The sequence below is a fragment of the Stylophora pistillata genome, chromosome 4, assembly GCF_964205215.1.
Source record: "Stylophora pistillata chromosome 4, jaStyPist1.2, whole genome shotgun sequence".
Lineage (NCBI taxonomy): Eukaryota > Metazoa > Cnidaria > Anthozoa > Scleractinia > Pocilloporidae > Stylophora > Stylophora pistillata.
In genome coordinates this window covers 34,804,159-34,818,139 of record NC_142522.1, presented here as the reverse complement: position 1 = coordinate 34,818,139, position 13,981 = coordinate 34,804,159, and the positions used below count along the sequence as shown (strand labels likewise).

The following is a 13,981-nucleotide window of genomic DNA, read 5'->3' as shown; positions in this document are numbered from 1 at the left end:
AAAAGGAAAAATACAATTTAGACTTATCGCGGTTAGCAAAGTCCGAAAAAAACTTGATTAAAAGCCACTAAATTTCGTCCGCCATTGCTCAAACTACAACTTCTGAGCCAATGATAATTTTTAGCGTCTTTCTCCATTGTGACATCATAGTATTCCTTTCATCGAAGCTCTGTTGATGTAAATAGTAAATCCAGTGGCGATCTTGCTCCAAAATCGTCGCAGTTCTTTATTTTAAACGTCAGCAATGGTTCTGTTTCTTCCGATGAGGGGTCCATGAATGACTGTTGTTGTTTTGAGGAGAAATATTGGATATATCGCAAAGCTTCACCATAATTTAATGCTACCCTGGCCTGTCATGACATTTCCTTTACATCCTTGTACTTTGGGTAGGTTACCCTAAGACGAGGCTGGCCTTGATTTTCCACCTTTGTTTCCCTTCAAGCTGCCAGTGGCAGGATTGATAGCCCATTTTGTCATAATAATTGAGAATAAGTAATTGACTACCAAATGTTTCTAGAACCAAGAATTAGAAAACAGAATAATATGGTCAACCATAACTATAAGTAAATAAATGTACACGTACGCGTACAACCTTTCATCTTTGAAGTTATCTGTGTGGTCATGCTATGCATATCATGGAGGAACTAATTTGACCTGCCCCCCAAAATATAATTACTCCTGATAATTTTTTAGTTAATGAAAGTATTCTGTTTTTAGCAAAATAGTACCTGGTGCTTTGCTCTTCTTATACGGTGAAATTAACTACCTGTACTGTGCTTTAAATGAAATTTCATAAACCTGCAGAGTACAGGTAAAAGCTGGTCTACATCTTTGGGGCAAATTGATTAACCACAGAATGGTAGCCTGCCAGAAAGTTTATCTTTTCAACTGCAGAGGCCTTTTCCATGGCTTTTGTCAGGCCTGGTTAAGTTAGGAATGTAGAAAATTGTTCACACTACTACAGCAATATAGAACTATTGATATTCATGAATTGAAGCTTATATTGCCTTAATAAAGCAATTTTAAAAGGAAAGGTAACACTTTATTCCAGCAGAACAAATATTTTTGTGTACAAATCTTACATGGCGGATTATGAGTCTCAGTTGAGAATAAATGAATAGATAACAAAGAAAATCAAAACAATTTTAACTCACGGAAAGTTCAATCGTTGCATGTTCTCGAAGTCTAGAAAACGTGAGTTGAGAACGAACGGAACGATCACGATCTAACAACACTCGCCCTTTGACGACTTCTTGGAGACATGGCCAGCTGAAAAGTGTTTTCCATATTCTAGGTACGGCACCCGGGGCAATCCTTCTTCATGCCTAATCTACGTCGATACTCCTTTCGGGTGGAGGTTTGAGCGATGTAGGCGTACGAATGGCATCCATTAGCTTTCGTAACTATTTCGTTTGGCCTGTGTAGCGATATTTCAGCATTTGTATTAAATATTAATTGCTCAATCTTGCACAACTAACTCAAAGGTGCCATTTGCGGCCTCAAAACGACGATAAGACTCTCCTTGAACTATTCAGGTACAATAATCTCCGTCCATTTCTTGGTTAAGAGCCTGCGCAAAAGTTTAGGGGATAATATGACGTCACAGACTTACGCGCGGCCATTTCGCAGTTTGAGGGCATGAGTAATGGCGGACGTTGAATCGAGGAAAACAAGTCTAAAAAAAAACAGATTTCCACTTTGAATTTTCATTCCAAATTTCGTGAGAGTGGTAAGTAGCCGATAAGGATTCTAAAAAGTGAAAAATCTGGCAAACGCTAAATTTGGTCTCAGTAGCACTTTTATGTCTTTTATTAAGTGACAAAATTTAGTGACAATTCAAGGAAGACCCCTCCCCCCCAAAAAACCCCAACCTTTTGTTTTCTTACACTTTGCGAGCATCTGAAGGTGTGAAAATTAATTCGTTAAGGAGACTCTATTTCTTGTCATACTCTTATTACAAGACGAAAAGAACCTCTTCCTCTGTTTCATGATCGAGCTCAAAAAAAAAATTACCATTTGTCTAACTCTGATCATTTCTAGGCTTTCGGTTGCAAGACGAGGATCAATAAAACGTTTACAGTTTGAAACAAAAACCTTCTAATGAGAATTTTAAAATTGTGAAAAGAGACTGGACCCAGGATAGTTCTGGCTTGATCTAAAACGATAATTGCTGCCTTCACCGGCCTCCTTCCCCAACCCATCGAAGACCGAGAACTGAGCCCTCAGGACGAGGTCAAATTTTCTATGATCGATTTCTGCGCATGCTTATAAACAAACCATATGTCCCAAAATATCCCCAGATCTTTATTTTCCTAACTAGATCAAGTTACAAAAGTTAAAACTGAACTTTAGCCATACACCGTTGTGTTGATTTTCGTCAAAATATCCTATTCTTATGTAAATTTTTTGGAGAAAACGTAGCTACCTAGTAGGCGTTCTTTATTCGCGCCTGGGCACGAGCGCTTCTTCGCCCGCGGGAAAGTATGGGGCCTCGAGTAACACGAGCCCGCTATAAGTCTGTCAGGGCTCTAGCACTCATTATTAGCGCCAGATCCCTGGTAAAACCGTCTCTCCGACTCGTTTCAAAGCTTCTCGCGTGCGGAGGAGCGCTCACAGGCTCAGGCGAAATCAAATTTAGAAGGAAAAAAAAAAAACAGAAATTAGGCATTGAAAAATTTCTTACGCAGCTAAATTTTGTTTGCTACCTAGAAATACTTTGTTGACGAACAAACGACAATCATATTCTGTTGAAGTCTAAGATAACTGACAATGATACCAACCGAAGGCTCTTCTCAGTCTCTACTCTTGAGAAGGGACAGAGAATTCATCTTTCTTGTGCAGTTCTTGTGCTCTAGTTAAGGTGTTTTTCCACACAGAGACAGCAACAGAACGTGTAAAACGCTGGACAGAATAACAAGTAACATTTACACTGTAAAAGTGCATGAATCAGAATGCTGGCATACATTTATAGACGTATACATTATGCATTAACCCAGTGTACAGGCAGTGACAATGGAGTCCACAATCACAGTCACTAAACCACAGGTTAAACTTTCCGTTCTTCTCAATCATGCGACACACTTTTGCATCACAAGCCTCAGAGCACTGTGGAAGTTAAATGAAAGGATATTGTCAGTAACATTGCCAGAATGAATATCAACATATTGTTCATCAGACTTAATGACGGTTTTCCCTTTTTAAATTGTCATGAATCATAGCGGGTCGTTAATCATTTCGTGTTTAAAACTTTGGAATCACATAAATTACCAGATGTAAAAAACATTGTTTTAAAATCATGAGCAATCGGACTTAAAGACACGAATCACGAATCTCGACAGTCATATGATACCGCTTTCACCTCCAATTCACACTCAGTTCCCAGATATTAAAAGCATCTGTCTGAATTTCTTACCCATGCGTCATCTTGATAAACTGAAGACCAATGAAATACTTTTTCCTTGAGATTTTTCGGCGGTACACGTTTGAAGAAATATGGCAACAGTCCTCGTAGTTCCCCCGCAACCAAGTAGGTCAGCGACACTAGTAATAGACACTGGAATATTCTAGGAGACATCTTTAAAAAAAAAAAAAGAAGAAAAACAATTAGGCATTTCGTATCACTTACCAGTAAAAAGAAAAACAAATAAACAAACAAAAAGAATTTTAAACCAAACTTGTCGACCTAAGGACCCTAAGAACTTATCCTGATGAAAATTTCTGGTTTATCGATAGCGTGCGGTAAACCTCTCCAGACAATGGAACTTTCAGAACAATGGGGGTGTGAACGAGGCGTGGTAGACTTTCCCAGACTCAAATAACAATGGAACTGCTTGGTTTAACAATTGAGGATAAACTTATATTTGATATCCATCTTGATTTTGTATGAAGTTGAGTCAAAAAGGGTGTACCAAAACGAATGCAGAGATTGCTGCCTTTTGAAAGGCCTGCCTGACCTTTTAATTAAACTTGAGGTGTACCTTTTTCAATCTCAAAGGTTCGATAAGACTGTACTTGGAAAGGTTAATTTGACAACTTATGGACAAAGGACGAGTAAGGTCCTGGAGATCTTTCGCAACGAAGCTACGGAATTCTTTAAAAAAACAAAATATTCAGACAAAACAAAATATTATTGCAAAATATCCAGACAAAAATCAGGAGCCCAGTAATGGGCTCCTTACAAAAATTCATAGATTCTTAGACTTAATTTAACGTTTTTATTATTTTACTTGCACTGGCGTACCTGAAATTTTGTTGTGAAAATCAGTGTACTGACCACCTTAGACAAGTATTTGCAGACATAGCTCAGATGGAGGAGTGGTCTTGAGGTGCATGCGATCTTTTCTCTAAAAGTGATTATTTCTTAAGAAAACAACCTTGAACATCCCTTAGCACCAGTAATATGCCAGTATAGAACTCCACCCCCAGAAAATTCTCCTTATTAGCCTCTGGCCCTCCTATTTAGTTGGCAGACCTTCGCCCCACCTTAGATACGTCAAATCAAGTTTTCAAGTCTTGGCGAATCCGGTCTGGCTTTCTGTCAATGACGATACGCTCCTTCCTTGTTTTTCCAGCGTGCTAGATTGTAATGCGTAGATAGTTGAAAACGGAGCTTATCTCCGAACTAACGAGCCTGTGGGAATTCCTTGAACGCCCTTTTTAGCCGCCGAAAAAATTGTTAAAATTCTGAACCACGCAATGCATTTCACCAGTAGGTGGTCTACAGAGAGGTCCTGATCCAAAATAACATTAAATTGTTAAAAATAAGTACACAAATTGCAGATATTAAAAAGAGTACAAAAGTAGGCTATAGATTAAAAGATTTAATAATTCCAATTTGTGAGATGTAATTCCATTCACGCATTTATAAACATACAAGCAGCGATGGAAGTGCCTGCGTTGTTTTAAATTTAATCAGCCGAGCTGATTGAGAGCATCGGTTACAGAAGAGTACAATGGTTTATCTAGAACAAGTTTTGCCGCCTTATTTTGCGACACCTGCAGATTGCTCATTAAGATAGTGTTATCCTTATCACCCCATACCATATCAGCATAATCAAGGTGGATGGCAGGGACAAGGCTTTTGTAACTAAGGGACAAGGCCCTGGGAACGAGGTTTCATTGTCGGCAACAAATGCTTGATCCTACGCAAAAGAACTAATCTCTGGTTCACTTCAGATATCACATGTTCCACATGTTCGGTCCACGTAGAGTTGATTATGATCAGTTTACTCCTGACGAAGATAGGGAAATACTAACAAATTCAACTAGGTAAAAAAGGATGTCATCAGTAACAGTTAAACGACGCACTAACGACAAGTTACCGACGTGCGACAGGCGGTATCCGACACAATGGTAGACAGTTCGAGCGAACATTCGGCCGACTCTCTCTCGACGCCTTGGCCGATGCGGCGGTTAACACGGGAGCATTCACATTCCGTGGTGTTTCTGTGTTCAAAATTGAGCCCTGAGCAGTAGAGTGCTCATGCTCTAGACTTAACACTGACGACCCCTAACTGCATGCCTGCAACCGGTTGAGATTATACACTTAGCAGCAAAGAAGAGTCAAGTTTACCCGCTACCACAAGTATAAATTTTCTCTCATTACATGAATAAGTTGTCCTCCACGTAGACATGAGGTTAATCCAAATAAAAATATTGATTATTTGTCCATGGTAAGCGGCAAGAACGAGAAATCTGATTCAAAAGAAACACAGTTTGGTCTCGAATTAAGAGATCAGTCGCGTTTCAATTTCTCCAGAAACATGTTTAGAACTTTTTCGGATGGCACATACATCGCGTTTCGCGAAATTTCATAGAGAGGCACTCGCGCCTCTGAAAGGCTTAAATAAGGGGCCGACCATTTAACTTTTGGGGGGGGGGGGGTGGGTGATTTCTGGTCATCAAGAAATTTTTTTTCTAGCAATCTGCTGGGCAGGATATTTGTTTCCGTTCAAATGCTTTGCAGGATATTTTTTTCCCTCCTGATTCTCTGCAGGATTTTTTTTCCTCAAAAAAAGGGTCATGTGTTTACATATACAAAATGTATTTACATTTACGTTGTGGTCATTGCAGCAATAGTTCTGATATAGCTATGTTTTCGGAAAGTAATTCTTTACAATCATTTTATATTACGTCAAATAAAGTGATGCACCACAGGCAGATGTGAAAACGTTTAGTTTCTTAATTAACAAAAAAAAGCCAAAAATAGCAGAAAGCAGTTTAGAAATGTTCATAGCATGGTAAATGCTGCTGGAATCATTAGTTGTAATATAAAAGTGGACTAAAATATCCAAAACAAATGTGAAAGCAAAATTGAATTTAGTTGATTACGATAGCTCTAATACTTTTTGCTTAGCATTTTTTCATTCCACTTCTACATTGAGTACCTCAATTAATGCAAAGTTGAACATAAAAGCAATATGATGGTTTGCAACATTTTTTTTTCTTTTTTACAGCAACGCAAGAATTTTTTTTCTGTTACATTTGGGCAGCACGCAATTTTTTTCTTCTAACAAGCGCTTGCAGGAAATTTTTTTTCAAAATCACCCACCCCCCTCCCCCCCCCCCCCTCAAGAGTTAAATGGTCGGCACCTAAGTGTTTTCATTTCTTTGGGCAGCCAAAATCGTTTGATAAAACAGGAAAAGGCTTCAAATTAATAGAAAGTCGTACCGCTGTAAATTAACTCTCCTTTGCCTTACAGGCCCGATATTTCTTGAAATTGTGACACTTGAATTGCTTTTCAGACAAAGAATTGGCACGAAAGTTTGTTAACATCGTTGTTACAAACGTTTCATTGTCTATATAAAATAGAAGAGAGATTTATTAATTGCTTTTCTGTTAAACAGGTGAAAATGATTGCCAGATTTGCTGCGGGTTCTGGTGAGAGCAATAGAGGCTTTGGTGGCATATCTTTTGTTCCAAACGTGTGATAGTTATTGTAATTTGCTTTTGTGATGGGCCCCAAAGGTTGCCGAATAAAGATATAAATAGCAACAACATTATTATCTTTCAGGTGCTTTGAATTAATGCGATTCCTTTGTTTCTTTAAATTTATCAAAGTGAGACGTTGAAAAATCGCTTCAGATAAATATGATTTGGAGGCTAAACAGCCGAAAAAGATGCAAGCTTAGATCTTCAGGAGTGCCTAGATAACTAAAGTAAAAAAACCCACTTTCAATTATGGGTAATAACGAAACCTATTGACCGTGAAATCTAAAGAATAACAATGCAATCATTGGATTTTTTATTTGATTACGTACCTTAGATAAATATAATTCATTTTCCATGCAGATTTCAAATTTAGGAAAGACGTTTTCACCAGAGTTGAGATAAAAACTGATCGACCAAAAGTGCATTTTGACTATGGACGATTCGATATCGCGGATACTGTTAGCGCGCCAAAAATGTTTAACTGTCAGTTTCCCTAGAATTTGCTCGTGGCAGAAAATGTCCGTTTTATTCTGTGGTTTTACGCTTAAAAAAACCTGCCCTCGAGCGTTCACATGACACAATGAACTTGAAATTCTATGACCAGTGATAATTAAATTTACCTCAGAAGCAGTTGTCCTGTCGCGAGGGTCTCTACCTTTATTTCCTATCTGATGTAGCTTGCGTCCGTTCGTTTGCTAATCTGAATTATTGAATTTCCCTCGCTTGTTATTCTCCCAACAGGCAAGCATTGTGATTGGTAGACCTGCACAGTAACGGAATATCTTTCGTTATTGACCTCTTAGAATCTGTTTTAATAAATAGCAAATTCACAATTTTATCATATTTCTCCGAACAGCTCCCGTCTCACTTATTCGCGCTATGTTAGTAACATCGTAATTTAGTTCATCTACAAGCGGCCGACGTCCTTGTTAAAGAAAATCCAGTTTTTCGGTACTATCCTTAGTTTTAACGTCTTTGCATAGTTCTGTGATATTCCTTCAGGTCAACCGGGATTCACGTATCTGTTACGGAGTAAAATAGCTCTAGTAACGGGAGACATTTAATTTTTCACCACTGCACTTGAAACAAGGAAAAAATTTGATATCAAACTTGCATGGATTGGTTTAACTATTTTTGGCGACAATTTCTTCAGACGACTTAATGTGCGCTGCACGTACAAAGATTGAAACGATTTTTAAAACATGTACTAAATGAAAATTTAACATTCGTATAACGCACCTAAATCGTTGATGCTATTTTGATTTGCTTTTAATGACAGGAAATTCTTAAAAAAAAAGACGATTAATGAAATACATTTCCCTGTTGTGCGATCACGACATACTTGCTTCTTTCTTTACCTGTGACATGATGAAATAAAAGCCTGCATTTAGGGGACATAAAGGTTTCGAAAATTCGACTAGAAGATTTTCATCTAAAATTCATTAGCTAATACAAATACCACATTTTCCGCTGTGGTTACCATACATGCATACAAAGACGACCTTGGACCTGACAAAATGCCAGAATGAGTTCGCGATCATGGGTTTCATAAATATTTTCATAGTAAATTATCCTTAATTCTTTATATTTTGCCAAATTATCACTTCTTCACCGTGATGACAAAAGTTTTCTAAGGATTTTCTTGACGCATTTCCATCACCATTTAAGTGATTCTAAGCGTGGTTTGATCAGTTTATTTTTTACCCTTTGTAATCATGTTTCCAGCCATCTTCTGCACGCTAGCGATGAGAAATTTAGTCGGGCGGTGGAAGAGATAAAATTTGATTTAGGATTACAGAAATTACTCAGTTATCTTTCGTTATCAATAGTTATGTTTGATGGTCGTTTTTTCGATTTCTAATGTCCACATTCTGATCGATCCATCCATCCATCCATCCATAATCAGGAGTAGATGCTAAGATACTTAAGATGGAGAAATCTTATCGTTTTCCGACTCAGGACTCTAACAAATTCTACTCTTCAAAACGGATACTTGTGTTGTGCAGAAATCTCAAGCAAAATAGTTTTTCAATGGCTTTTTCTCCTGCTTCAAATTCAGTTAATAAGCATTCGACAGTTAACTGGTGAACAACACTCTTTGATTAATGTAGCTTTGTATGTGATGGCATCAGTGACTGCTCTTTTAACAAACCTATTCGAGCAACGGCATGGACACCGAGTATAAAATAATAAACTAATCCATTCCCAAAGAGGAGAGTAAAAAAATCCAAAAATCGTTTTGAAATTCTGGATTAGAATATTTGAACATTCTAATAGCCCATTTCCGAATTACCCTGGGCCTCATTTTCAAAACGAGTCCTGGTGCTTATCCTTTCATATGATAATAAGTTTTCATTCACATGCAAATTAACTCATTTTCACAAGAATGGTTGAGCACCAGGCCTCGTTTTGAAAAAGAGGCCAAGGGTAATTCGGAAATGGGCTGTTAGTTTCTGACATTTCTCTTTTCCATGTATCGTTCCTCTCTTGGGAAAAAGTCTTGGTGTCCTTAGCGGTTATAAAGCTGTAATAATGTCCGATTAACTCTTTACTGATCAATGTAGAGTCATTCAAACTTAACGTTAATTATATGCTTATAAGACGACGCCATGTTTCCCGGTTCAGTTGACACCTGCGCAGTAAAGTCGAATATGTTGTTACTAAAAGCAGATTGAAAACTATAGAATTTATGCCAAAACGATCACTTACAATGGCGGCGCTCTCCTACGAGAGGTCTAAGCCACATTGCTTTTATGAGCAAAATGTTCGTACATTAATTATAGAGTTTAAGCATGTATCCCTTACTGATTCAAATCCTTGCAGTATCGAAACCTGTGTTAGGGCGTTTGTCTCATGAGCTTATTAACCCTTAACCTGGCCCTAAGCCGGTGACTAGCACTGATCTTATTTCTCCTCACATTGATCCTTGAATCAAGCATTAAGGTCATGAGAATAAAGCAATTGATCACTAACAACAAATTTGGTACAGTTAAAATAGAAACTTACTATTATTCCTTGTTTTTCGTTTTTTGTTTCTTTTTTTCTGTTTCTCTTCCTTTCTTATTGTCTTCTTTTCCGGCACAGCAAACAGCTGGAGCCTTCAGTATTTCCGGGCCCCACAAGTCAATACACCGTAATTCTCTTTGCACCATGAAAACCTTTGTCCCTAGTGAGTGACCAGCATCTAATTTCTACGGTGGCCCTCAAGGGGCCATCCACCTACAAAAATTTTCATGACTTTATCGCGCGATCAGTTTTGCTTAGTCAATTCATTCAAAAAAAATTGCAATCAACATTATCGCGCGATAGAACACTGTATCGCGCGATAGAACAACTTATCGCGCGATAGAACACTTTATCGCGCGATAGAACAACTTATCGCACGATAGAACAACTTATCGCGCGATAAAACACTCTATCGCGCGATAGAACACTATCGCACGATAGAACAACTTATTCCGCGATAGATAATATTATCGCGCGATAATTTTATTACTAGCGCCCATGGCCCCACGACCATAGCAAGATGGCGGACCAAGTTTCGAAGGTGAGTAATTGTCCAGGAAATAAAGACTTTTACTCTTGATTTTTGAGCAAGAGACGGCAATTTAATCTTTGGGTTAAATTAAATTATATTTCTATGCTATCTTAGTAAGTGGGGTTAAAGATCTGAGAGGGACTTTATTGCTCTATATTTGAAATATTGTTTATGAATATAAAGTGTAGGGATACGTTTTTAAACTATGTAAGGTGTATATAAGGTGAAAGATTGTTCATGAATATAAGGCGTAGAGATGCGTCTTTAAACTAACACAAGAATTACAGCCCCCGAATTGCAAAACAAACCGATTGAAGTAGTTTTTTTTTTGTGTGTGTGTGTGATCAAGAGAATCTTGAAGAGCTGAAGAAGCAATATTAACATATTATCGAATAAAGCTTTTGCTAATGCGAAATTCTGCTTTAATTTCGACTAACGAGACTCTTGGTCTGAGGGAAATTTGATCTCGTGACTATTAACTTACGTATTTAATTTGGTGATCTGTTTTCATAAGGGGTCCTGGACTCCTTTACGGATTATCCATATAGCGTTTATTTTCTCTTCGCTTTTACTTTATAACTTTATTTGTTGTGTCTGAGCCATTAAATTGTAATAAATAAAAATAAAATTGTAATGAAATAAATAAAGGTAGGAAAATGGATGGCATGGATTAAGAATTGAAACTTTGTTGTAAAGAAAAATTCATACTTTCATTTTGAACCTTTGCTGAATATGAATCAAGGTTTCAATCGTTGTACAAAATAGTCGGTAGGAAAAACACAAGGAACATTGCTGTGTATTGCTTTAAAAGAAAGCATAAAAAGCTTGATTAACTCATGCACTGAACTTTCAATATCGTACTTGGGTGTGTTTTGGCGTTATATCAGAGTTTGGAGAATCTTCTCAGATCTTTAACCCCACTTGCTAAGAAAGCATAGAAATATAATTTAATTTAACCCAAAGATTACCGTCTCTTGCTCAAAAATCAAGAATAAAAGTCTTTATTTCTTGGACAATTACTCACCTTTTGGTCCGCCATCTTGCTATGGATGTGGCCACGTGGTAATGATCGTGGGGCCATGGGAGCTAGTAATAAAATTATCGCGCGATAATATTATCTATCGCGGGATAAGTTGTTCTATCGTGCGATAGAGTGTTCTATCGCGCGATAAGTTGTTCTATCGCGCGATAAGTTGTTCTATCGCGCGATACAATGTTCTATCGCGTGATAAGTTCTATCGCGCGCTTAAGTGTTCTATCGCACAATAAGTTGTTCTATCGTGCGATACAGTGTTCTATCGCGCGATAAGTTGTTCTATCGCGCGATAAGTTGTTCTATCGCGCGATAAGTTGTTCTATCGCGCGATAATGTTGATTGCAAATTTTTTGAATGAATGGACTTAGCAAAACTTATCGCGCGATAAAGTGATGAAAATTTTTGTAGGCCGGATGGATGGCCCTTGAGAACCACCGTAAATTTCTCCTTAGAATTTCACCCCTGAATAAAAAATTAAGATCACTAGAATAAAGGAAATGATCACTAACTTAAGAAACGCTTGCAACTGCATGGTTGTTAAAAAATTCTCCTTTTCAGTTCCTTATTTAGGACATGTAGGACATGTATATGGAACAGAATGGAGAACGTGTGTACTGACGTAAGCCGGAACGAAGAGTTAATGGGATGCACGAATTTTCATTAGTTTAGTGTTGGTTTATCCAAACTAGCGAACAGCACATGAGGGGGTTAGTGTGACCTTTCTTTTTTGCTCTCCGGACTCCCCTTTTCCAGACGGGCGCGTTTCCTCGCACACTCGCATTTCACTGAGTCCAGCGGGTGTTCCTGCGGTAATGAAAAGCAGTCTGAAAGATTAAAATGACAGGGTCGTTTGATCTTTAATTTCGATTGTAGAAAAACGGACTTCCTAAATATTTGATGAAGAGTTCATCGGATATTTTAGGGAGGTCTTATGAGTCTCGCGTCAACAAGATTAAAGCCGCGTACTTTGTAATGATTCCTCCCCCAACACTAACTAGATATATTTTTATCTTCAGTGCAGCTTTTATCCAGGGGCGTAGCGTCCATATACGAACGTGCATACAGCTGAAATCTGGAAAAAAATTATTTTAATTTCCTTATAGCATTTGTCACAGTTACCATAAAATAGGGCCGATTTTTAAATTTCGAATTATACCAGCGCGTGTGTTTGTTTTTCTAGTACCTTTTTATTAACCCATAAACGACAAGAAACGTTATTTGGCTTCCTGGAATTGTTAACTCTCTAGTTATTTTAGGAAGCCAACACCCTTTTAGCTTTAAAACTCTAGAAATGGGTAAAATGAACAACTAACTACTGCATTTTCCGTCGCACTTATTTATGAAAGAATTTTGCGGAAATAGTTGGAATGGGATTCCCGAGATCCTAAATTTCAAAATTTTCTGAGGGAGCATGCCCCCAGAACCCCTAGTTTGGGGCAACTTCGGTGCTTCCAATTTCCGCGCTGTGCGTACACCTTCAAAATCCGGCTCACGCTACGCCCCGGTTATCCACATATTCGCGATCAGTCACAGAAGACTTCCTCCGGAGAGAATGGTATCTAATGGACAGTTGCATCCTCTTTATAGTGCTCAATTGTTTTTCCATGGAGAGCTGATACATTCCCATCCTGCGGAAGCCGGAAAAGTCTCTGAAAGATATAGATTTTTGATTTTGTACAACAGAAGCCCCGGCATGACACAAATACATGCACTTTGGAAACAATTCTTCCCTAAGTTTTTCCGTTTAGGACTCCAAGCCTATCTGGCGGCGAAGCCTGCAGCTACGCTTTTTATTTTATTTTTTTAGATTTTTTTTTTTGCTTTTTCTATGTTTCTGCTAGAATTATTTTGTTATTATCAATAACTTAAACATTATTATCATCATTATCATTGCTAAATTCTTGAACCTTTAAGACTTATAAACATTTTACTTTTCTACAGCATTGGAAGATATTTAAACACAATTGATTAGAAATTAAATAGAAAACATTGTCACAAAGCTAAATTCGCACAACTCCCCGACTAGAAATCAAATGTTGGCAGCGAAGGATCAAAAGTCTTTGGTCTTACATCTAAGGTTCAATTTCCAGAGGTTTTTTTTTATTTTTTTGTCACGCAATTCGGAAAAGAACTACTGAAATAGACTCAAGAATTCAAAATAAATCGAGGTCATGAAAATCTTTCAGTTTTAACTCTGAAGCTGCCTTTCGGAAAAGGATGGAATTTTCATGGATAAACGAAACCACGCGTCTAAAAATTAGTAATTTTTTATCTGTAGATTCCAACACAACAAAGGAGTGTTTACACAAGCAAAGCTAATATAAGGCTCTTAAACTGGTCAATCATCCAGATTTTGTATTGGTTTGTACGTCACTAATGCCGGTATCAATGACTGATTTCAAGAAAAATAAATTGAAAATTCCTTCGTTTATATTTCCTCCATCGTAGATTTTAAGCTTTTTCTTAGAATGGTCTC

At 37.7% G+C, this 13,981-nt stretch overlaps 1 protein-coding gene across 2 annotated transcripts; it reads right to left on the bottom strand.

The window, feature by feature from the left end:
• Nucleotides 1-2,283: 2,283 nt before the first annotated feature.
• On the bottom strand, nt 2,284-7,706 carry LOC111322874 (uncharacterized). 2 transcript variants are annotated; one of them, XM_088755828.1, is made up of 4 exons: nt 7,552-7,675; nt 3,978-4,090; nt 3,413-3,574; nt 2,284-3,105 (listed from the first exon to the last, which is right to left on the bottom strand). In XM_088755828.1, exons 3-4 carry the CDS (start codon nt 3,572-3,574, stop codon nt 2,947-2,949), a joined length of 321 nt encoding a protein of 106 aa, XP_088611954.1. In that variant the 5' UTR covers nt 3,978-4,090; nt 7,552-7,675; the 3' UTR covers nt 2,284-2,946. The 2 variants fall into 2 exon arrangements, with proteins under 2 accessions (XP_088611954.1, XP_088611953.1); XM_088755827.1 differs by lacking the exon at nt 3,978-4,090 and having other exon boundaries at nt 7,552-7,706.
• Nucleotides 7,707-13,981: the final 6,275 nt, after the last annotated feature.

What these genes read in the sequence shown, in the direction of transcription:
- LOC111322874 (XM_088755827.1), bottom strand. Translation starts at nt 3,574, where the DNA reads ATGTCTCCTAGAATATTCCAGTGTCTATTACTAGTGTCGCTGACCTAC. An exon ending in TTTATCAAGATGACGCATGG is followed by an intron (nt 3,106 to 3,412) that starts GTAAGAAATTCA and finishes TAACTTCCACAG; the next exon opens with TGCTCTGAGGCTTGTGATGC.